The sequence below is a fragment of the Ooceraea biroi genome, chromosome 4 (assembly GCF_003672135.1).
Source record: "Ooceraea biroi isolate clonal line C1 chromosome 4, Obir_v5.4, whole genome shotgun sequence".
Taxonomy (NCBI): Eukaryota; Metazoa; Arthropoda; class Insecta; order Hymenoptera; family Formicidae; genus Ooceraea; species Ooceraea biroi.
Genome location: NC_039509.1, coordinates 16,139,022 through 16,162,229, shown reverse-complemented (window position 1 = coordinate 16,162,229; position 23,208 = coordinate 16,139,022). Strand labels below are relative to the sequence as shown.

Below are 23,208 nucleotides of genomic sequence, written 5' to 3'. Positions count from 1 at the left end.
ATATTTATAAAATTTTTTATTAAAAAGAAATTCGATCTTTGCTCTTTCATATCTGATCGATTACTATTCAAATCTGATCGATGATTTATTAGCTACTCTGTTCTTGTTCTTTCGGGAACTGCGAATGGATTACATGCCTATTTGTGTTTATTAAAGTGATCTGATCGCTTTCCCATAATGGCGCGTGTCGAGTGCGGACTTGTACAAATGCGGACTTGTGCAGATCCGCATTAGGAAGGGTAGAAAAGTGCCTCCGTGCCGCCATCTCTGCGCTCAGCTTCGAACGAGAGCGTCGTTTTCTGCGTTCTATGCCGGGAATACATCCAAATGCAAAAAAAGAGTTTATGCCGATATAAAATTAACTAAACATTGATATGCAATGTGCAATCAGCCAGCATGAAACGCAAGCTTGTATCAATCGTTGCAAGACATTATCCAGTTGGTGGCACAAAGAACAAAACACAATGCAAAATATTGCAATATACATTGCAAAATATTGCAATGTATATTTATTATTTTATATATATACATATATATCACGCAAGCAAAGTTTTCGCTCTACACGATTTTACGATTTACAACGTGAAATGCAATATTTGCTGTTACACCATATTGTTGCTGCTTCCTTCAAGTTCGCATGTCGTTTTCGAGTTCGAGTTCGATTCTCTCCGATAGCTTTCCGCGTTAAAGTTTTATTCATTAAACACACTGTGCAATATCGCGCTCGCGTCTGCAAAGAATCGCAACATTTGTTCCAACGAAGAACAACACCCTTTCCCTGTTTCCCTCTGCGTTCGGCTTTTAGTAACTACTTTTAGTTGCTCGAGAAGCCGTCTTCTTCTGCCGTGCGTGTACCACCCATCCCTACTGTTCTCTCGCTCGCTCTTCGGGAGTCTGCAACCACCCCCGCCGAAACCGCAAGCCCCCTTCAACCCGCCCCTCGCTCTCACACCACGCAGCTACTAACCGTTCAGGAAATGTTTATTCTGGCCTTTTACGGAGTGTTCCAAAGGATTTTTGGATTTTGCCGGTCCCCACAATCTGGAAGTCAATGACATCCTCCGTAGAGGTCCTGCGACTTGCTTGATATCGAATGTGCTTGCCTCGCCGCTGAATTATTTCCATCCTTTATTTATTTTTAATTTATTTCTTCCCTTTGCTGTATAATTATTTTCCTTTCTTCCTCGAGAATCAATTGGTTTCGCGTTGTTTGCTACTATTATCTGTAATCATCAAAATTTGTTATAAAAATTAATAGAAAAAAACTGGAGAGAGTAGAAAATGACCTATCTTAAATTAGATAAAATTTATTCTGAATTTTCTTATAAATGGCGAAGAATTGTTTTTCGAGGTCGCAACGTAATTTCGCGTTTCACAGGAGTCTGCATACTATTTCTTGCGTTTTTTCCCTGTCTGCGAATGTAGAATTACATCAGCGGCATGTATTTTATGAACCAGCTAAAAGCTGTCTGGTGTCTTCTCTTCGAGAATGTTCTCCGACGATCTTAGCTCCTACAGGGAGAGAGGAGAACGTGGATGCCGCCAGTGGGCTGGTCAGGCAGCAGCACCGCCCCTCGACTCTCGACTTACTTTTGCCATCTTGCCTCCGATTCTGCGGTTAGCCCCACTTCGACCAGAAACCAGGGAAGCCAGGTTGTATTCATCGGTCGCACAAACCGGACTCGTGGATCGAGCATAACACATGACGCGGTTCGACAAGAAGCGTCATCTTCTTTGCGTGGGACACGCGTGTCGTAATCTCGAGTTGGTCCCAAATTGATATCTCAGCAAATCATCGAATGGATCAAATGAATAACCTTGCGTAGAATTATACGTCGATTGTGGCGTCACAAAGAAGTCCTTTTTAAATGCCAAGGTATAAGCTTGATAGCAACATGAGTTATTACTTAGTAATTGCGGTATCGTTAGGTTGCATATTGGTAATTACATCGAGGCTTCGTGTCTGAAAAAAAAATTTATTTTCAATGAAACTGACAGTAATAATACATAAACAATATTGCTACAAACGAGAACGCACATAATGGCTGGAACGCATTTGACGATGGGCTATGATTATTTAGGTAGAAATGAAGCATAGGCTGTTGCTCCGATTCACTGGCATGGAATGCTATGCAATGATTTTTTCCTTCCACCCAATGACGAGGAATCGACATGGATACGTCGTGTATGTGTTCATTGAACGGCAGTGTTTCGCCAAGCTTCCGATCAATGATGCCTTTTCATTACGCGATTCGGGCTTTTCGCGGAGTATCACGCGGCAGCGGGGATGCTCGCGTTTTTAGTCAGATATGCAAATTATGCACTTGGCGCTAGTCATGCATGTAAAACGTGCATTTTCTTTATATACTTTGTGTCGAGTTTGCGGCATAATACCATATAACGATAACGCAACATTGCACAATTCCAATAATATCGAAGCATTTACCTCCAACTATAATTAGTTTAACTTTAACTAATGAATTGTATATTTTGGATATTTTGTTACGAATTAAACCGAAATTGTTCGTTTTAATTGCAACTATAAATCGATGTGATAATATAACAAAAATAACTGACTAAAAATATTAATCACAGGTTACCAGTAAAACTGAAAGATCCATTGCTTTCTGAAGACACAGTGTGCACTTGAAAATCGATGAATGATCATTAAGGAAACGTCGCATTCCGTGTAACTCATGCACCAAAAGCTATCAGGCCGCTCGAGGGAGAATCACCCTGTGACGAGGGCGCGGAAAATCGGCCGTATCCCGTGCAGCCGGTTGCGGCGCGGCGTGGAACGTAGCGCGCGGCCATAATAATAATTTTTACAAGCCCGCGTGTAATCAAGACTGCGCGTTACACATGTTCCGTCCGTGGGCGCCCCCTACTCACGGCACGTACAACCCCCCTCGCTGCCATCGTAGGGGTGGTCGCGGCACGTGGTAGGGGCGGCCACTCACAAGAGGGGGCGAGAAGAGGAGAAACGAGGAAGGGAGAGGGTTCGAATGCCAGTGGGGTGTTCGCGGGTGGCGGAGAGAGAGGGTTGATGGTGCGATCAAGACGGAGGATGTTCGTGGCGGACGCGGTGCGTGGGTGGGAAGAGGGGGTTGCCGATAGGGTTGCTGCGCGGAGGGGGTCGGGAAGGGGGCGGTGTGTAGTATTCACGCGGCACGGTTGCTGGTGCTACTGCTGCTGTTGTTGCTGCTTCTGCTAGCGCCCCGGTCCGCCGTTCTTCGTGTATTGTTGTCCAATCGAGCGTACCGACGAACCGGTTTTCGAGCCGGACCACGCGCGCCAATATCGCTCGCACGGTATGGTACGAGCTTTTTTTGGGTGGGCGGTCATTGAGCAACGGGATGTTATTGGTCGATCGCCGTGACACATGCTCGCGTGCATGGAAATCGGGGAAATCTGGTGACTTCCCGTTTATCGCAGCGATCTCACCGGCGATATCCGTCGCGACCCGTAGCAATCGAATCCGCATTGATCGACGACGAGTCTAGATCCTCAGCTGAAACAGTTACTCTTTTTGTCGCAAATCGGCGGACAGAACAGAGTGGAACCATCGGACGTCGTTCCGGCACGTGATGGTGCATTTAGATTTTGTTTGGTGATTTTTCGTTCGATTATACGTTTCATTGTCGCTTTTATGGTGCTCAAGTGAACGTAACGATAATTATAATTTTTCCTTTATCGGCACACGTTTCATTTGATCGAAATCGTAATAACCTTGAATTTGAAGTTTCATTTGATCGAAATCGTAATAACCTTTTGCAATGACTGCGCTATAATATTATATATGTATATATAGCTTATATATATATATATATATATATATGTATAATTATTATAATAATTGCTCATTTTGCTGTCACGTGTTCATGTCTGAATTCGAAGATTGACGTGGACGAGCAGTGTCATCATCGATTGATTGTGGTCTCCTGTAAAACCCATCAAACTTTGATGGGGTTGTCACGTGTTGATGGGACGTTTGTGAGCTCAAGAGTCATCGAGGAACGAAGAGTGTCGTGTTGGGATTGACTAGTCAGGATCTGTGGTGAATGGTTCTTTCGATCGATCGCGATTCGTGGCGTTATGCCAAGAGATCGTATTTGATTTGCGACTTTCTATTTCGGAATGCACAAAAAGTGAGTATGCAATGACATTTTCGTTAATTATTCGTTAATTTATATGTTAATTATATTAGCGAGAATTTAAATAGTAACATTGAACCGGCGATTGTTAAAAATTATTTTATCTTAGGGGACACGTACGTTACAATTAGACAATTATGTTAACTGCTTGTGCCTCATAATAAATTCTCATTCAGCTAATTTGTCATTGTTACGTACACGGATGCGAAATTGTAAACTGTGCATAGGCACATAAATAGAGACATTCATATTTTATTTTCCAAACGTGGGACATTAGTAACTTGTAGTAGCGATTATATCGGTAGCGTGGCTCATTAATTAATGTCCTTCAATGCGTCGCTATATCGGATTGTATCCTACAGCGGCACTATCATGTAGGTGTTTATAAATAAAAACGAATAATTGATTATCTCTTTTACTGCATCAGTAAACTAATCACAAAAGCATACGGTAACAAAATGTTTAAAAATGTAATATAAATCTATTAAATAATTTCACCAACATTTAATAAAATAAGAAAAGCATCTCTTTGATGACACAATCAGTTTAACTCAATGAGTCACCCATTAACTTTTCTGCATGATTGATTCAAGAATGATCAAACACTTAAGACGCGCGATTCCTGATGCATCGCAGCTTCCTTTCTCCAGTCTCCCAGTTTTCTGCGGAGCGAAAGCTAAATCCGCGGATGCGCGTGCAAAGAAACGCTACTCGTGGAATAGTACTTGGTTTACCGTGCCCGGCAGTTGATCGGAGCGTGACGAGCGGTAATTGAATGTAGGTATGGCATTTGCATTGACAAGCTCCAACAGAGATAATTCGAATCTCGTCGAACGCAACGGTCCACACGGGCGTTAGGTCGTTTGTCAATACGACGGCGGCCGTCCAGCATTTCCACGTTTCCAGCGGTATCGCTGTTTGTCACCGTCTCGTCGGCGACCGTTCGCCCCTGAATACCCCCGGTGCATACTTCTGCAGTGCGAGCGCGTTTCGTTCCGTTTCGCGAACCACGTCGCATTGTTAAATGTCAAACACACGGCGGACCGCTCGAAGATTATTACGCCGATCATTGCCCCTAAACGTTGCCTGACCCCTCTTCCGGAAGAAAGAACGTTTTGGAAAATTCGAAAAAAAGAATTTCTCTGGACCCAAATTTCGATATTGGGTCGATCTAAATTTCGATTCGATTTTAGCGTCAAGTTTTACTTCATTGCATTCAATAGCAATGAATTGTTCATCAAGCAAATAATCATCCTTGTCTATGATTAGACATTATCGTCTGTGATGTAGACATTATCAACATTGTTGCCTGTATTACGTGCACATTAATTTGAGAAATTGAGATCGAACTTTTTGACCAACCCGATACTTGAACGCGTGTTGTCTAACTACGTTTCAGAAACTTAAAAAAAAGAAACTATTTACATTAGTAATTTATGCAGAGAAAAGCACATAGTTAAAAGATAAATCAGAGAAAGATTTTGTTGCGATATTGTTTGGCTGGTGTCTTTTTTTATGTAAACGTGTATTTTAGATGGCAAAAGTGTAATAATTCTCTCTGATCAGCGGGCAGGCTGAAGATTTCGAAACGACGCGGTTAAGAGCGTCAAACCGATGTGAAAAAGTCTCGGATTTGTTGATTTTATACAAGTGGATCTGTACATAACCGTAGAACCTCGAGTGTTTGCCTGCCGGCAGGTTCGCGACCGGTTGGATATCGTCAGGATATATTCGCGCAGGAAATGGGTAGTTCCATTGTTTGCACATTCGTACAAACAGTGCAACTGCGAGGATGCGCCGGTACCTCTGTTTGATTTTCGAAAGTGAAGCTTCATTGTACGAGATACCGGTGTACGGGTGTTCCGATGCATATGAAACAACGATGCGTTCCGGGGAGAAAAAAAATGCGGGTTAGTTCTCGATTGGAAGAAACTACGATGAATTCGCCACGATTGCGCGTCGATTCTCGAGACCGCGCTGATGATATTCTCGCGAACCCGTGTCCATCGCCTCCATCGACCACCGGCGGACAAATTCGACATTCGCGCATTTGACATGATTAATACCGCGGGAAGTTTTGTCAGCCTAATTGGAGACATCGAAGTGTTGCAACGCTGATCCGCACGCGAGAGAAGAAAAAAAGGATGCGCGCACGCGTGCTAGTTCTAACGAAAGAAAACCGATCAAATCAGGGTTCGATAGATCGATCGAAAAGACTACCGACTCCCCACCGTTGTCCAGCACGCGAGCTCTCACCGCAAAAGGGTCGAGGGGAAAGAGAGCACGCGAGAGAGTGAGGGTGTCGAGAGAAAGAGAGCGGACGTCGCGAGGGGGAGAGGTCGGGTCCGGTGGGAGATAAAGCGATAAAGAGCGGTGTGCGGGTGTAAGAGAAAGAGCTTACGCGAGGCGGATTGAGGGACGGAACGAGAAAGAGAGAAGGAGCAAGAGGAAGAGAGAGCGAGAGGAAGGGAGGGAGCGAAAGAGAGAACCAGAATAGGGAAGGAAGGTTGGAAGGAGTGGGGTGGCAGAGGGGTGTGAGAGAGGAATCAGGAAAGGGGAAAGGGATGCTGCGTGTGTTGGCATGGACCAGTGCGTCAACGGCTGTTGCCTCACACGAACCGCCGAAATTATAGTTAGTGACCCCCAACGGATACTCTGAAATATACTCTCGATTATACACCGTTGCGCTATACACCGAGGCGAAACTGCCACTTTCGTTCTGCTCGCGGACGATGAAGATAATCCGGGAGTGCCGCTAACGAACCGCCGAAGAGGTCCCTTCGGGATCACTCAAGGGGGGACCGTCGTAGACCATCTCCCAAGTATGGCCGAGTGATCTTGACGAGGCGTCTCGAGAGATCATTCCCGGTTATTAGTTTGTTGGTGAAGTGCTCGATGATTCAGTGTTGGACGATAACGTACGTGATATCGTGTAACGTTTCATCGGACGATAAGGGCTTGAAACGCGAACATATGTGAAAACGTCAGAAAGATGTTACTTTGTTACTGATGCAGTTATTCGAGTGCTACGAGTGGGTTAAGAAATATCTCTCGACATCAGTGACTGAGGTATTTGTCAAACGTATCAGATATTTGATAAACGTTACTGGATAGTAGTAAATAATACACATTTACTGCATTATAATTAATGTTGCACCTAGATATTTTTGGAAAAGCGTTTCTATCGAAGTTTCCAGCTTCGAAAGATCCATCAATTCATGTGGAATATTTGAGCGATTTTGTGTAGTGTTCAATTTGTCTGTGTAACTCCTTACAAGATTTTCGAAATCGAATAATAATAATAATGTGGCCGTCGCTGTAACTTCACTAAAAGACGGTAAACAGAACGAGTTTCCTAAGAGATTTGAATGCGAAGCTAAGCGAGAATCTTATCCATCGCAACGTCCTTTCGCGTTCTTACGGAACCTTCGTAAAAGAACCGGTCATTGTCATTCTTGTGAATTATAGAAACATTCTGTATTTTTCTCTTATATGGTTGCGTTAAATCTCTGTATTGACTTCGAACAAATTGTACATGAAGCAGTTGCTTTTATCGCATTATTTTAAACAACGCAGTATCGATATTCCATAAAGCGTCAGTAATATATATCGATATCTCTCTTTTTATACATGTATATATATATATATATATATATTTACATAAACATAATAAGATATTACATCTCTCAAACACGACGTGTTCTGTAAAACGGTTTGTGTGACCGGGTAGTAACCGACATAACTCATAACGCTATTATTGCGATTATTGATCACCGTACGTTGCATAATGTATTGTGCTCACAGCCGCAGTTTGATTTTGATTCCGACTGTATTTATTTCGTTATTTTTTGCTAAAGGTCGCCTCGGGATTCTCGAATCACGGAGCCGTCATTGACAAGAGGCAACGTGGTACAACGTAGCCACGTGCAGTTTGACACGCGGTCGTACGTGCGTAGGGGTTGGGCATTCGTGTGGGGGGTGCCTACCGGCGGGCGTTCTTTTTCCCCTATTTTTTCCGTCCCCACCACAGGGCCGGTCTGCCCCTCCTGGAACCACCTGGATCCGGCGTGTCAGCCCCGGTGACGTGCGCAAAAATTACTGAATGAACGGTGACGTCACGGGCCAGCCGCGTGAAAAGTGTGCGAGTCGTTCCTGTCTGTATCAACCGTTTTCACCTCTTTTCGTTTCTCTTCGCGCCGTTACTAGCCGTTTTACTACTCCCGCCCGTTTTTCGCGTCTATCCCCGAAGGTGTCGTCTCGTCGCTAGGGTCGGAGACAACTCGGTTAAAGGGTGGCAGTCATCAGATAACGTCGTGCAGAAGATTTCATTAAACAGATTAGGGGTGGCTAAGGCGTCGTTAATCAGCGACGGCCGCGAGGGTGCCGTCGCGTGGCGACAAGTTGCCGAATCGGTCTTTCGATTCTCCGCTTGCCCAATTTCTCGATACTGCGCAATGCATTAACTTTGTTAAACGTTAGATATGAGTATTAAAGAATTATAGGAATAACAAACATCTTTAATTTTGTAAGAATAAAGTTGCGGTAGCATTTTGCACGTCGTTGAAGGTAGATTGTTCGATTGTGTTTCAGATAATTAATACAGCGCGCTGAGTGTTAGGTGGAAATTTGGATGAACACAATCGTCTTGCAGTATTTCATCGAAAATTTACAATTTTTACAAATACCTATTATTCACATTACATCAAGCAAGAATAATGATCTTCGTCGATTCATTCATCACAAACATTAAGATAAAGATGACAAAGAATCTATCGTCGAATTTATACTACGATGCATAACTCTATGGAAGAACACGAAGAGACGCTGCATGCTGTCAGATCGAAAATTCGCCTCGTCGCTATCATTCGAGGTGACAGTTACTAGATCTCTCAACTACACCCCGAGCACAAGTCATTGATTGTTGATCGCTTCGCGCTCGCCTCGGGATTTCAAGGGAGAAGCTGTATTTTCACGAAGAACACCAGGCCTTTGAGCCTGATCCGCGAGATCATGCGCCGCTGAAGAATGCTCGTGAAACTTTCCTGGCACAGCGAGTGAACCGAATGGAAGGATGTTTCATTCGGTGCTTTGACTGCCTATGGATATATTCGGCCGTTGCAACGGCGGCGGCAGCGGAAGCACGGTAGCCGGAAGCGGTGCTGGCTCGGTGAGGACGTCCAGCAACGAGTCCGCTGGTGGTGGCGGCACGTCGAGCGGCGGTACCAGCGAGAGCGGCGGTAGCGCGAGCAGCAGGATGCAGTTGACAGGAGCCTCGGCTCCTGGTGCAGCTGCCTCGCCGGAATCGGGCGTCTCACCGTTGACCGATGCTTACACCAAGATGACCAGCGACATCCTCGCCGAAAGGACTCTGGGCGACTTTGTCAGCGAGCATCCCGGCGAGCTGGTCAGAACAGGTAATCGAGCTACGACGTTACTAGAAAAAATAAGAATTCTCAATGGACGGGTGATTACATTGGCAAGGATGGTTTTTGGAGTGTCTTTTTTTATTCTAGTAAGCGTCATGTAATTTACATGCTGATTAAATGAATTACGTGTTCTTGTTACGGTGGATACAGCGGTTTGATACGTTTGGTGCGGAGTACATCGGCCATTTCGCAGTTGATGAAATTAAACGGACATTTCGGCCACAGGCTCGCCGCACTTGGTCTGCACCGTCCTGCCGACGCACTGGAGATCCAACAAAACTCTTCCGGTGGCTTTCAAGGTTGTGGCCCTCGGCGACGTGGGCGACGGCACCCTCGTGACTGTTCGTGCTGGCAACGACGAGAACTGCTGTGCCGAGCTTAGAAATTCGACGGCTCTGATGAAGAATCAAGTCGCCAAGTTCAACGACCTGAGGTTCGTCGGCAGAAGCGGAAGAGGTGAGTAATAATTTTACTGCTGTCTGTCAAGTTTACTACTTCCTGCGGCTTAAAATCAACTATCTACCGAGAGCCTGTACTGCTCGTCCGACGCGCGATTCACGTTGCGGAAGGGAGCGACGGCAGACGATATTTCCTTGCCCCACTTTCGTCTCCATTGATAAAACTCCAAAGTTCCTTGGTCGTCGCTACGGAGCGTGTCGCCCTTCGTCTTTCACACCGGAAGAAAATGCCAGAGGGACGAGGCGCGACGGCGGAAACCCCTTCAAAGAATTCGTGCGCGCCGCATAGTAAGGGTAGGTCGCGGACGTCTTGAGACAACCCCTGTTTTTCCTTGGCCCTTCGAGGAAAAGTCTCGCGTCTCGGCTCCGAGGGTTGGTTCCTAGCGCGGGCGGGGGTGGATCCGAGAAGACGCCTTTGGGGTGGGTAATGGCTTTTATTTGTCCGCACCATCGTGCGACCTTCTCCTCTCGCTTTGCCGCCCAGCCTCGCCGAAGAAAGGGCGAATTGCGAGGGATGGAACGGCGCCCGAAGAAGCCGCCGACGCCATCGAGGAGCATAGGGGCGAGTGATATTAATTGAGGTTTCAGTTGAGTTTTAATTAACGTTATTAGAGTCGGTATTTCGTTTAACTGCGTCTTTTGAACTTGCGTCAGGATTAACGTAAACTTCAAGCAGTTGCGTGCACTCGACCTACTTCTAAGCAACTTGATAATACTTTTTGGCTTGTTCAACGACTCGATGTGTGACACATTTATTGTATTTAGTTGGATTGAACAATTGTTGCATCGTTGACACAGAAATCAGCATGAAGGATAGAAGAAAAACGACTAGTTTGCGAACGCTTTGGTTGTGTTTGATGCTAGCACTCAATGTACCAGCGTTGTCATATTTTTAACCGTATTGGTAAGAGAGAGGGCTAATCGCCTGGGAATCAGGAGAGCTCGCAAATTCTCCAGCTACGAAGCGGGGAACGAAACTCTCCCCACTTCACGGGAACGCGTCAGTCATTTGTCTGGGATTAGCTCTCAATTGTTTTCGCCGAGCACGGAATTAACATAAGCTAGGATGAAGAATGTAAGAGAAGTGTCTCTCTCGTCAGGATTCCTAACGGTTCCCTGGCTCCTTGAATATTCCCTAGAAACCGAGAGATGTGCGCCGAACTCTCGGGAATTCTTAATGATCCTCTCGTTTGCCGAGCGTGGAAATATTCGCACGTACGGATTCGCGAGAAGGATTTTGTCTTTCCGGTTCGGAGGAAGATTAGAGATTTTTCTTGGATATCCTCTTCTTCGCGCGGAATTAATGATGTCATGAAAATTTCCAAATGTATTTATGACACCTAGAAAAACTGAAATTGTCACGTTGATGTAACTTGGAAAAATAGGAGATATCTCGGTACTTGCAGCTCGATAAATTTAAGGGATCGTTAAACGCAGCGTCGACACCACGCTTTTGTCTTCGCCTAAAACCGCTTTTAGCCCGGACAAGATTGAGCGTACTACCATGATAGTCGAGAGCTTTGCAATATCGATGATAAGCCGTAACCCCCTTCCCGCACGTTCGACCGTAATGCCTGCTCCATCACTGCAAAGTCTACCCCGAAGGTACTGGATTGTTTCCACCCCTTCGGTCCTAAGCCCTTTAACGAGATAGATCATTTGCGCGCTTATAGTTCCAACCCGTAGCAGGTAAGGTATCCTTCGACTTTGCCACCGTGAATAAACCTCGTCACGGGAACACCGTTGATCTCTTACCAAGTTGCTTCAATTCTACAACACAATTTTCTCTCGAGTCCATTAATCGTACTTGCGACACGCGACGCGAGCAAGGGTCGGCGGTAATTGAAGGTAAAAACCATACAAAGTAATAAAAATTCATAGAATATATGAAATTGATGGAAACATATTTTCACCCGTGGGATGTTGATTTATTGGCTGTAATACGAGGTCCGTTTCATCCCGAGAAGAAAAACGGCAGTCGCTCGCGATGATGGCGGCACTCCCTGACCATAATCAATTCGTTATCAGGCTGCAATTGCGCATTTGCGTTTCGTTCGGGGAAAATTGAGATTAATTAATTGGCCCGACAGTATACCGACAGCGTACAATGCCGGGGACATGTGTATGCACCGCGTAGGTCCATGCACGCAGTGTACCGCGTACTAACGAGGATAATCAGCACCGAAAATGACTTTCCCGACTGCCAATTTTTCTCGATTTTATTCTTTCAACAATGCTCACGCGACTGTTGCAGCCGCAATGTTGCCACATAAACATTAATCAACGTTGCATCGTGACTCGCGTACGCGCCATCATCAGACGACTACCAGACGAACAAATCTATTTGTCTGATCTCGCGGTATCGTTTCTCGAGCTAAATAAAGGATCGCAGTGTCGGGTTTCCGAGGGGAAAACCAAGCGAGAGCTCACGAGGGTACGTAAGAACGGCGGGCGTTCGCGCTCGGGTGCTCGCGGACGACCTTTAATGGCTGTACCGGCGACTGGCACCGAGGGTGATACCCGTGTACCTACGCGTACCTACCTAACCGGAACCACCGGCTCCGAGACGTAAACGTGGAGGTGAAAAGGCTGGCAGGATGAGGGCACGGGCGAGAGGGTGGCGTGACTCGCAGCCAAACCGAGGGGAATCCCCGCTGGAAAACGAAAAGCTCGCGTGGCGAACCACCGTGTGGCCACGCTCGACACTCGCCATTATTCCTCCGATGTGCCCACCATCCCGCCCTCCTCCTACCACCACACTCGTTTTTTCCCGCCATCGATCATCTTACATCATGCAGACCCCGTCGTCTCCATCCCGGCGAGGGGAGAGAGGTCCAAGTCGACGTAAACCCTGTGCTGATCGATTGTCGTGTTCGCCACGTACGAAAACGTATCTAATGGGTCCGATAGAAAAATACGATAATGGCTTCTCGAAAGGGTAACACGAGCGTTGTAACGCATTAGCGGAAAGGACCCGTTTAGGGGCGGATATAAATAACGTAATGTGTTATCTTTCATTTTGTAAACCGGCGGCCGATAAAAGCGCGCTACTTCCACAGCATTATCGTATCTAATTTCAAGAAAACACGACGTTTCGACGTACTTTCGTCGCACGGGTGGCGGGCGTGGTATGTGGGTTAATAAGATGATCATTACCTCTGTCGCGAGATAAGCGTTATCGCGTTCTCTGAATGCGAGCGAACGTAAAATGCGCCGCGAAGAAATTCGTCATGGTGGAGGAAAGCGCGCTGCGCACCGAGAAGAACGGTGCACGCACGCAGTCACGAAACGGGATGAGGGTTGAAATTGCGGTGAACCTCCGCAACGTCATCACGCACTATTTTTCCAGCGGCGACTGCTTCTCGCGCGTGAATCCTCCTCACGCGTTTTCGCGCAATCAAATCGATAACGCGCGCGGGTGGTTCGCCGCGAAAACTCGCGGCGGTGTTTCGGCGTTTAACACTCGCGGGGATAAAATTGCGGTATACCGTCGCACGTGCGTTTCACCCGGCACCCTCCACCCTCCTACCTCTCGCAATCCCGCATCCGCTTTTTCCGCGACATTATCGCGCGCGCGTAAGCGTAAGCTTTTTAGCATCGCGCGAGAGCCACCCCCCTGCTCCTCGCCCTATCCCCCGCTCCCTCCTCTTCCCATGTGACCACCCTCTATTCCCTTAACTCGGCCGCGCTGGCTGGCCACCGTCACCGTCGACGACGCCCTCGATACATTACCAACGTGTAATTCGGTTACCACGGAGTTTCGCCCGGCTAACCGCGTTTGCGAACTTTCGTCGCGGGCTGAATAGGCGCGTCCACGAATCGACGCGTCACGGGACGGAAACCGACGCTAAAAACGCACCCCGCCGCATGTCGTTCGCCTCGTCCCCGCAAGCCGGCTCCGGCCGACATTCCCGCTTTGTGCGTCGCGACGCTGATGATCGGAATTAAAAGCGAGCATCGCGGAGACAATAGAAATCGAAGTAGCTGAACGATACTAGTTGTGATCGCTCGTGTAACACGCCAATCGTATTCTCTGTTTCAGGCAAGAGCTTCACCTTGACGATAACGGTGTCGACAACGCCGCCGCAAGTCGCCACTTATACCAAGGCGATCAAGGTGACCGTGGACGGGCCGCGTGAGCCACGATCCAAGACCAGTGAGTATCACTGTAAGCATTGCTATTCTTACATATATTTCTTACATCTTACTGTTGCTAATAGCGTTAAATAAGCGTGGCGCACCTTGCGACACGCAGGGACTTTGCTCACGGATCCGCGCATCGCTCCTGCGATTTTCCAGACTTGCGACGTTAACGCAGCCGCGCTTTGCGTTTCGGAAATTCGATGAGCTCACCGAGTACACGCGAAACACACACCATAGGCCACCGGGAATCTTCCGAAACGATCGTAACGCCTAACGAACGAGCGGTATGGTACCGGAGGCAGTAAAAGCCGCAAGTTCGAAATGGCTCGAGCGTGCGGCTTCGCGCTGGTCGGCCGTTAGCGCCGCGGCTAAGTTTCGCGCAATTGCCATTATTTATAACCACGGGGCACCGGGCCCCCGCCATAACATTGACAAAGAGCTGCGGGCGTTGCCCGCGGAGAGGTGTATCGCAGGCTTTAGCTAAAACGCAGGGCGACGACGCCTACAAACTTGGCGGATATCCGGCCGCGAGAACTCCTCCGCGAGCTGCTGCCGAGACATACAATTACCGGGAATTCTCCCCGTTATTTCGGTAGGACGGTTGTCTACGTCGTCTACGAGGGTTCCCACCGGTGCTAGGACAAGGCGCATTTCCTATTCTTAGCTTGTTAGGTAACGTAAAATTTGTACGACCTTCAAAGTTTGGGCCTGGCATTGAAACATTTGTTCACTTAGGCTTTATTCAAGAGAGAAACCGGAATAACATAAAAGAAAATATTTTAAAATTGATCTCTTTTTTTTGAACTTTCGGTTGTAGCAGTAGAAGACCGTATCTCCACTACAATTGTAGTAGAATCTCGAGTTCCCGCGCAGAAAACGTTGGCTCAAATGTTAATACGCGTGTGATGTCGTCCCTGAAGGCGTACCAAAAATACCCGATAGCTTTAATATATCGAGGCGGTCTCTCTGGGTAGCACGGCGTAAGTTTGGTACCTTGGGAAATTGCGACCACATCCGCCGGCTTGGCCGCATCTGCGGACCACCCACGAAACTTCCGTCATAAATCCAAAATATGAAAACGCGAAATTTCGGTGTACCGCTCGGAGACGCGCATCCAAGCAAAACACGCTACGTAACGCTTCGCAGAGATAATTTCTCTCGCGATATTAATACTACTAATTATCCGTTATCGCATCGCGGAGATGAAATGAGATATTTTGCTACGAGCTTTATGAATATTGTGGAATGTTGAACATTTTAATACTTCGGTAATTAATCTTGATTTTGAACAAAAAAGTCGTTACAGCCTAAAAGAATGTGTCTTACGTTTTAGGAGCGAACCTTGGATATATAACTTAGGATATAAAAAAGCAAGGTCGAGAATAAACTTTCGTGAGCGTTTTGCAAACTATACAAACGCTTTCTACGAAAAACTATTTATAAAACCATTTATCCTAAATTGGGCCAATAAGGCGCGATGAATTTGAGGAATGCCACATTCCGAGCAGATAAAGGCGTTTCGTTTTTCTGGTTTTCTTGTATACTGTCGTTGGTGTTTTAGTACCGTACCTATCCTATTTTACGACTTCTTTCAATAAAGTGTATAGTTCCCAACTTTTTGATATACTTTCTAGTCTCAAAGTTCTTCATTTTTGTAATTTACTAACATAATACAGAATAACTTTCATAAAAATATCTATCACAATATCCATGAAATATCCATCGGAAAAATATTCATCATAAACATGAACAATAATGATACATTTTGGCTAATAACCTTGAAATACCGTTATGGACATAGTAAAGTAAATCGTATATAGGTATAATATTTAGAGAAAGAAAAAAGAAAAACGTCTGAGAACCACACGTTCGTGCATTCACGCAATCGATGCGAGAGAACGAATGAATACACCTTATCTAAGACTATATCGAGTGAACGCTTTCAAAGGGTTGTAATTAATTAAACAAGCAATTCATTACACATTCTACCCTCGTCTGGTAGCCGAAGGTGGCCGCCGCCGCCGCGGAAAGGCTGCGGGACCAAGGAAATTGATTGAGGGAGGTTTAGCCCGGGTTCCGATGCTCCTCGCGAGGACTTGCTCATCCGGGAACAGGATATCCGGAGGTTCGCGTTGCGTATCTTCGACGAAACCGAACGGTTCTCGGCAACGGGAAAGGTCGAAAATGGGTGCCACGCTCACCAGCTAACGTGTCGAGAGGAGCCGATTTCGGGCGACGGAGAGGAGGCGCGGGGCTTGGCGACGGGACGAAATGAGGATCTGTCGTTGCCAGCTGCTAACTCCCGAGAAATTCCCTGGCAGTCACAGCGCGCAAAGAGGGTGTCCAATGAAATCGATAGCCGCGACTTGCCGAGGACTTATAACTTCGTCCAATCGCCAATCGTCTCCTCTCCTCGCGGGGGAATAAATCAGAAGATGTTGCGAAAACCACTTGCCAACCATGTGTGAGCATAGTCAATAATGCTGAAACTGTACCTGTATGTCGAGACATTTTATAAAAGATATTTTATTCGTCAAGAGAGAGAGAGAAAGAGAGAGAGAGAGAGAGAGAGAGAGAGAGTGTGTGTGTGTGTGTGAGAGAGAGAGAGAGCAACATCGGGATAGTTACACGAAAGATTGACCACTGATAATTCACAACTTTGCTTAAACGGAGGAAGACTGCGTGCCCTGCATGAGACTGCGACCGTTTAGAAGTACGGGCGATCGCTGGCATACCCGGAGGGTCGCACGAGTGCTCGACGCCTAATGAAATACTGCGAAGAACGGCACGCCGAATTCAAAGGGTTAGGGTGACGTGATAAATTCGTGGGTCGAGCGGCATAATTTATTAAATCTATCAAGCCGCCACCATATAGGCGACTACCGGTATATCTTGAAGCTGAATGAATCCACGCTCAGAAGAGTCGTTTTCCGTGATGGCTTCTGGTTGCGTTTCCGTCGCTCGCCTTCCTACCACTCCGGAGAAATTTCGAAAATAAAATCCGCACGTATGAGGCTGATGCCGCAGCGGAATTATTTACCTCTTGAAAACGAATAAAAGATTCCAGCACCTAAGGAACTCGTACGACCCACGGAATTTTCTCTCGGTTCCTCCCGGGTCCTGCGGCGTGCTCGAATCGCCGGTCGTTTAACAGGATCTCGTTAGTCTCGGTACCCGTCGGTATTCCGCCGTCGCGCCCCCATTGTGTCCCCGGATCGAGCGTACCCTATTCAGCAAACCGGCGGGAATTTCGGGTTGCCGAGTTAGAATTAGGGCTTCGATTGGATTATCAGGACGGTGGGAGTCCGCCACCCCCTTCCACCCTGCGACCCTCCGTGTCGGTCTCTCTGGCCTCCGGTGCCTTCCACGTTGGATCGTTGCCTTTAGGGGAAGGGAACGGACCTGCACGTACGGCACACGGGTGTCCTGTGCGGTGACCTCTAGCCAGGGACAGCCGGATAGGACGTCCGCCTGTTGGGACGTCTTTAATTGGGTTGGCGACACCGTCGCAGGGAAATAAAATGTATCGATGCCTCTCTCGTGTCTCCCTCGTTCGTTCCCTGGCATTCGAAGGGACGGTTGCGGCATTTAGTTGTACCGTTTCGTTTTTTGTTCCGATAGTTGAAAGAACCGTCTTGCGTCAGTCATTACAAAAAGAATACTGTTCATTTGTTTAAAATATTGGAAAATTGGTTTGTTCCGCAAATTACTAAATTACTGAAAATTATTCTTATAAATAAAATTGCCAATGACATATTCGTTTTCTATTCACAACTAGAGCAGTATGATGATAATTGCAACAGACCATTCTGTACGTATACCTGAGGTCCAGTGGACAGGCGCACGGTTGATCGCAGTGCTGTCTCTTTTAGGGCAGCAACAACAGTTTCATGCTTTCGCATTCGCTTCGCAACGAGGTGGTCCGTTCTTCGCCTCACCGTTAGTGGACCCATTGCAACCTCTGCCAAATCCGTTGCAACCGTTACCGAATCCGCTCCAGCCGAGGGATCCGTTATCTTCCTTCAGACATGCGATGCCTGGTAATTGTCAGAGTAAGTAAATACACCGAGTTGACGATAACTTCGCATGATCTCAATCTTCAATCGCACGACTTTATTTTATATTCCTCGCTTGCTCTATGCATGTGTCAAATATTTCTTTTCGTAATTCAATAAACTCGCAATTTCACAGAAATCCCGTTAAAGACATAACAGACCATTCACACGGTACGACTTTTTGACTGTATCGGTAATTTGCCGAATCGGCCACAACCGACGATTCGGTAAAGAAACTGAATTCGGTTACTAGTGGCACATATATCATAGTGGAGGCATTCAGACGATTCAATTCTTTTACAGTTGACACCGGCAACATTATAAATCATAAAAAATAGTCAAGAAATCGAACAATGAACGATTTTCGATTTTTGCTAAATCTCAACCGACCATTCGGTAAAGAATTTGGTTCTTTATGGTTGAAGTCGACTCGGCAAAATTACCGATATGGTCAAAACGCTGAACCGTGTAAACGATTTGTAACGGATGCGTAAACGGATACATACATATGAAAGATAAAATGCTTATGATCCGAAATATTTTTTCCTGAATTTTACGTTATTGTTTAGTTTGCGAGTGTTATGAAATTTAGATCATTTTTGTCATCGAGCGGGAGTGGCCTCCCGTCGAGTTCGAGAATATTTCCAACTACATTGCTACTGAGCACAGAAGCACAGCTTTCGGGTAGGCTCGGTAGCTAGCTTCTCGGCTTCAGAAGCGGAAACCGCAAGCCTCTGTTCAAAGCTAGATTAAATATTATATTAAAGGGGTTGCCACGGAAGCGCGCGTCCCAGTCGGTTGGCTCCCCGTTTTGGGGGCGCAGCCTCACCTTCTCTCCGCGTTCATAACGCAGATTCGCGAGTTTGCCTGCAAAGCACATTGTCAAAGTAACGTCGAGGAAACGTCGCCCGTTGATTATTTTATTCGAAAAAGAGAAGCCTTCGATCGTAGATTAATATCGTCTAGTTGATCGGCGCGATCAGATCTGACCGACAAACGCGCGCGCGCGCGCGCGGTATCTGCACGATGAAATTTTTAATATTCTTCTCGGGCTTATATCGATAAACGGTACTGGTAACGGGCAAGAAGAGACGAGAAAAAAAAGCTTAAACAATAATTCGAGATCAGCCGTTTTAATGAGTTACCTCAGACGTGAGGGCTGACTGCTCCGCTGCTAGCTAAATTTCCCGATAAAATACGAAGCACGCCGAATATTTCCTTTATTAACTTTTTTCCCTCATCGGGCATCCGGTCGCCCGATAATATACGCATACGCGATCGTATTATTCTCATGCTATATGCCTGCCGAATATGATTTCAAGAGACACTCTTGCGTGCGGTTGCTTTCTTCTAATAAAAATTGTAAAAGTATATCACGTCGCACCGCGATTAATTATCTTTTTTTCAATGTAATTAATATTACCGTAAAATTTTACGCGTGATGAGCGAAGCACGATGTTTGCTTAAAGAACACGGTGGAATAATTGTATGAAATGGCGAGGCGAAAATCCAATCCGGTATTTGAATCCCGCAACGATCCTCGAATACTTCGGACAGGCCTGTGCTCAACTTTCGGCGATTTTCCATAAAAAGGGAGGCTCCTCTTGATACCGCAAGGAATCCGGTGATGCCGAAGGACGTGAAAGCACCCAGGCGGGTAGCAGTATTTAGGGTTAGCTCTCGTGACGACGGCCCGGTGGCGCTCGCCGAGGCGAGCTCGGTTATTTGAGTTGGCCCCAGTTACGCGGGGGGATGACCAACCCTTTGATCTCGATATACCCCTCCGTCTCTCTCGCTCTTCGCCGTGTCCGCCCGCGTCTCTCCCGCGAACGTTCGTGTTCGTCCTTTCTGCATTCAACCCCAGTGACTCATTGGAAAATCTATCGGGGATGCTGCCTATACTCCGCAAAAATACATCAGCCAAGGGGCGCACAGGACCACCGATGCTGCCGCCACCACTACCGCCACCGCCGTCGACGCATCTCGCCAAGTGATTCGAATTGGCATATAATCCGGCGGAAATTTCTCCGTACCTTTTCATTCTCCTGTTGTTTCATCCGATCGCTGCGATTATTATTTATCTTTTTCCGGCGACACGACTGGCCGAAGCCATCCGGGATTGCTGTCGATGTCTCTGTATTAGCGCGCTTTTCTTATACGTGTTGCTTGTCTCCTCGTCTCCTCTCTCTCGTATGCTTTTTCACTGTTGGCACGTCGATGACGTTAACGCTTTTTCGATTTATATTTTTACAAAGCCATCTCCCGCTTTCCCTCTGCGCAATTTTCTCTCGCACACGACTCTCGATCTCTTCGTTCAGGACGAGGCGTGCAATAGAAGGTTTCTCTAGATATGTCTCAGTTCGGCCTGACAGCGAGCAATTCCTGGGGGTACGGCAGCACGGCCGGGTACGCCGGTTACCTTCCGGGTCCCCTGTCGTCGTGCGCCGCACAGGCATCGTTTCCGCCCCCGCCGCCACCTCCACCACCACCTCCGCCGTCATCCACGTTAGCATCCTTCGCAGGCACGGCCTCAATGAGCACCCCGACGGCACCGGACTCGACGGCGGGCTCGACCGTCACATCCGGCACCAGCAATACCGGTTCCACGCCGCAGCAGGACGCCTTCTCCGCCGTTTCCTCTCGTAAGTTTAGCATCCTGCATGGTTGTCGTCTCGTTGTGGTCGTGGCAGGCCAACAACCATGGGGTGTAGCGTTATTGGTACATGTACAAGTTTCATGATAATTTTGGTTTCCTGAAACGAATCGTAAAATGTGCCTGCCATCACATTTAGGCTTCCTGCAAAAATTACCTGTCGAACCTGTCACGCGCAAACTTCCTCAATAGAGACTCGGAAACGTTGGAATCTGTGTGCCTCGTGGTTGAGAGCCTGTCCGTAGTACAATCCCGAGGTCGACTCGTTTGTCTCTAGTGAACTGAACGTAGCTTCCTCGAATGTCACAGTCGTACCCGACACTACGACGCCGGGCCAGTCTGATCCCTTGGACCCGCTGAGCAGCCTCATGTCTGGCGGCTCCACCAGCCAAAGGTATCAGGACTACGTGTCTCCCAGATCGCTATCTACCGACTCCAGCACGACCGAGAGCCCGGTGCACGAGGAGCAGGGCTTCGGACAAAATTATGGCAATTATTTCCCGACACCCGGCGTTCTGCCCAGCATCCTCTATTCCCAGCTATACGGGAACCAATTCCAGAATTCCGAGAGCGCTGAGCAGAGGGCCGTCGCGGACAGCTGCAGCGTCAGGCAAGAGGAGGTCAGACCGGACAACAACGTCTGGAGACCGTACTGAGAGGCGAGGACAAAGGATTTCCTACTGATCGATTCGGCTATCGAAAAGCTGGGTGGCTCCTGAAAGACGAGAGGAAAGTAACGCTCAACGGATCGCTCTTCAGGGTATCGACTGCCGCGACGAAGTCGCTGATGATTGTGATGTGACGTGGGTGATTCATTGAGCACTATCGAAGTGTCGGGTCTCTCGATGGCTAGAACTAGAACTAGTGGGCATTAACAAAACTCGATCCGGAAACGACTCGAGGCGAGTCGCGGGGAACGCTTCTTCCGGACAGCTATTTCCGGAAAATAAAATTTCTTTTACCGGTTGTGTCTCACGCCAACGAATCTTAGGGGAGTGAATGAGGCGGAATGTGGGGGAAGATTTGTAATTAAGTGAGAACGGAGTGCCAGTGCGTGCGAAAGAGAAAGAAAGAGAGGGAGGGCGAAAGAGAGAGAGAGAGAGAGATAGAGCGAGTGTGAGTGTGTGAAAGTGGTGGATGACGATGATGATGATAATAATGATATCGACAGGATGTATATACGTGTACATAGTTAGACCATTGTCGTTTCATCGAATCATTATCCGCTGTCGTTTCAAGCGACGCGACGACGCGCTAATTTATTTCATCGATTACGTTTTCATAGTATAATTGCGATCGACTGCTGCGGGATCGTGCAATATCGTCAAGGCTGACGTCGATGATCAGCTTTCTTTCCTTGTAAATACATATATCTTCCTCGTTGCGCGTTCAGTTTTCCTTCGATCTACGTTTTACCCTAAAAAACACTTTTCGGACTGAAGAAATTCGCGCTTTCGGCAAGGTATTTGCGCAGCGACTCTCAGTTATCTCGGAAAATCGCCCGATTTGCGAAAAGCTGTCACGTGCGGTCACGTTCGGGTCGAGCGATAAAATCGAATGAGATTCGATTCGTGCGAGGTGAAAAAGTTACCCGTCGTGCGAAAATGTTGCCGCGGGAGGTACGCGGGCGGCGAAAAGCTCGCAAGTATTCAACGAACGAATGAACGAACGTGCAGTCGTACCGGCATCGAAGATTTTACATCGAAATTTCCGCCGAAGAAACGAAAGCTCGAGGAACCACTCGCGAAATGGTTTCGCGAAATGGTTTCGCGAGAAGCATCGCGCCGCGCCGGCTAGAAGCTTATCGGTTTTTGCAAGCCGGCACCGAGCATTCTGCGTTTCCGAAAATGATTTCCGATATACATATCTACCAAACTATTGTTATCGTAGTTTTTGACCGAGTCGAAGTAAAAGTGTATTTCAAAATATGATTTATCTGACTTTTCTCTTCATTCCCTCATGATGCGTTCACCGTCCTTAATCCTGAAACTTCGCACAACTCAAAAGACACATCTCTCTCTTTATTTCGATTAAATTGAAGTTATCGTTTTGGAATATCTTATTTTTTGATGGTATAATATTCACACTTCTATCGTCATGTTTTATTTTTCTTTGTAGTGTTTTATTTTCTGGATGGTATCTTCGCTTCCTTCAAGTCGTCTTCGCTCAGATTATTATCATCATCTTGGAGGACTGGCGGCAGCTCTACATAACACAGGTAAGTGGGGAAACGAATCTCTACAGAGGTCTCGGTAACATCGAGGGTTCTAAAGGATTCTCACTGACGGAAGTGCGTATATGCAAATTTGCAAAAGATTT

General features: G+C 47.0%; 1 protein-coding gene and 1 long non-coding RNA gene across 10 annotated transcripts; one reads left to right on the top strand and one right to left on the bottom strand.

Moving 5' to 3' along the window:
* Positions 1-470: 470 nt before the first annotated feature.
* Positions 471-2,904, bottom strand: LOC105284917. 2 transcript variants are annotated; one of them, XR_894954.3, is made up of 3 exons: positions 2,601-2,904; positions 2,039-2,452; positions 471-1,963 (listed from the first exon to the last, which is right to left on the bottom strand). It is a non-coding gene; the product is annotated as an uncharacterized LOC105284917 (long non-coding RNA). The 2 variants fall into 2 exon arrangements; XR_894953.3 differs by having other exon boundaries at positions 2,039-2,903.
* Positions 2,905-3,168: 264 nt separating this feature from the next.
* LOC105284853 (protein lozenge) lies at positions 3,169-22,820 on the top strand. Of its 8 annotated transcripts, none has more exons than XM_011348673.3 (8): positions 3,169-3,311; positions 3,898-4,148; positions 8,745-9,568; positions 9,806-10,036; positions 14,081-14,206; positions 18,039-18,233; positions 20,585-20,878; positions 21,199-22,820. In XM_011348673.3, the coding sequence occupies exons 3-8, from the start codon at positions 9,253-9,255 to the stop codon at positions 21,543-21,545; spliced, it is 1,509 nt and encodes a 502-aa protein (XP_011346975.1). In that variant the 5' UTR covers positions 3,169-3,311; positions 3,898-4,148; positions 8,745-9,252; the 3' UTR covers positions 21,546-22,820. The 8 variants fall into 8 exon arrangements, with proteins under 8 accessions (XP_011346975.1, XP_011346968.1, XP_011346985.1 ...); XM_011348666.3 differs by having other exon boundaries at positions 3,169-3,316; XM_011348683.3 differs by lacking the exon at positions 3,169-3,311 and adding an exon at positions 3,338-3,590.
* Positions 22,821-23,208: the final 388 nt, after the last annotated feature.

Excerpts from the sequence above, each read along its gene's own strand:
- LOC105284853 (XM_011348673.3), top strand. The coding sequence starts at position 9,253 with ATGGATATATTCGGCCGTTGCAACGGCGGCGGCAGCGGAAGCACGGTA. Across the intron at positions 14,207-18,038 it reads CAAGACCAGTGAGTATCACT|TGCTGTCTCTTTTAGGGCAG; the intron begins GTAAGCATTGCT and ends GGTTGATCGCAG. Across the intron at positions 18,234-20,584 it reads GATGCCTGGTAATTGTCAGA|ATATGTCTCAGTTCGGCCTG; the intron begins GTAAGTAAATAC and ends AGGTTTCTCTAG.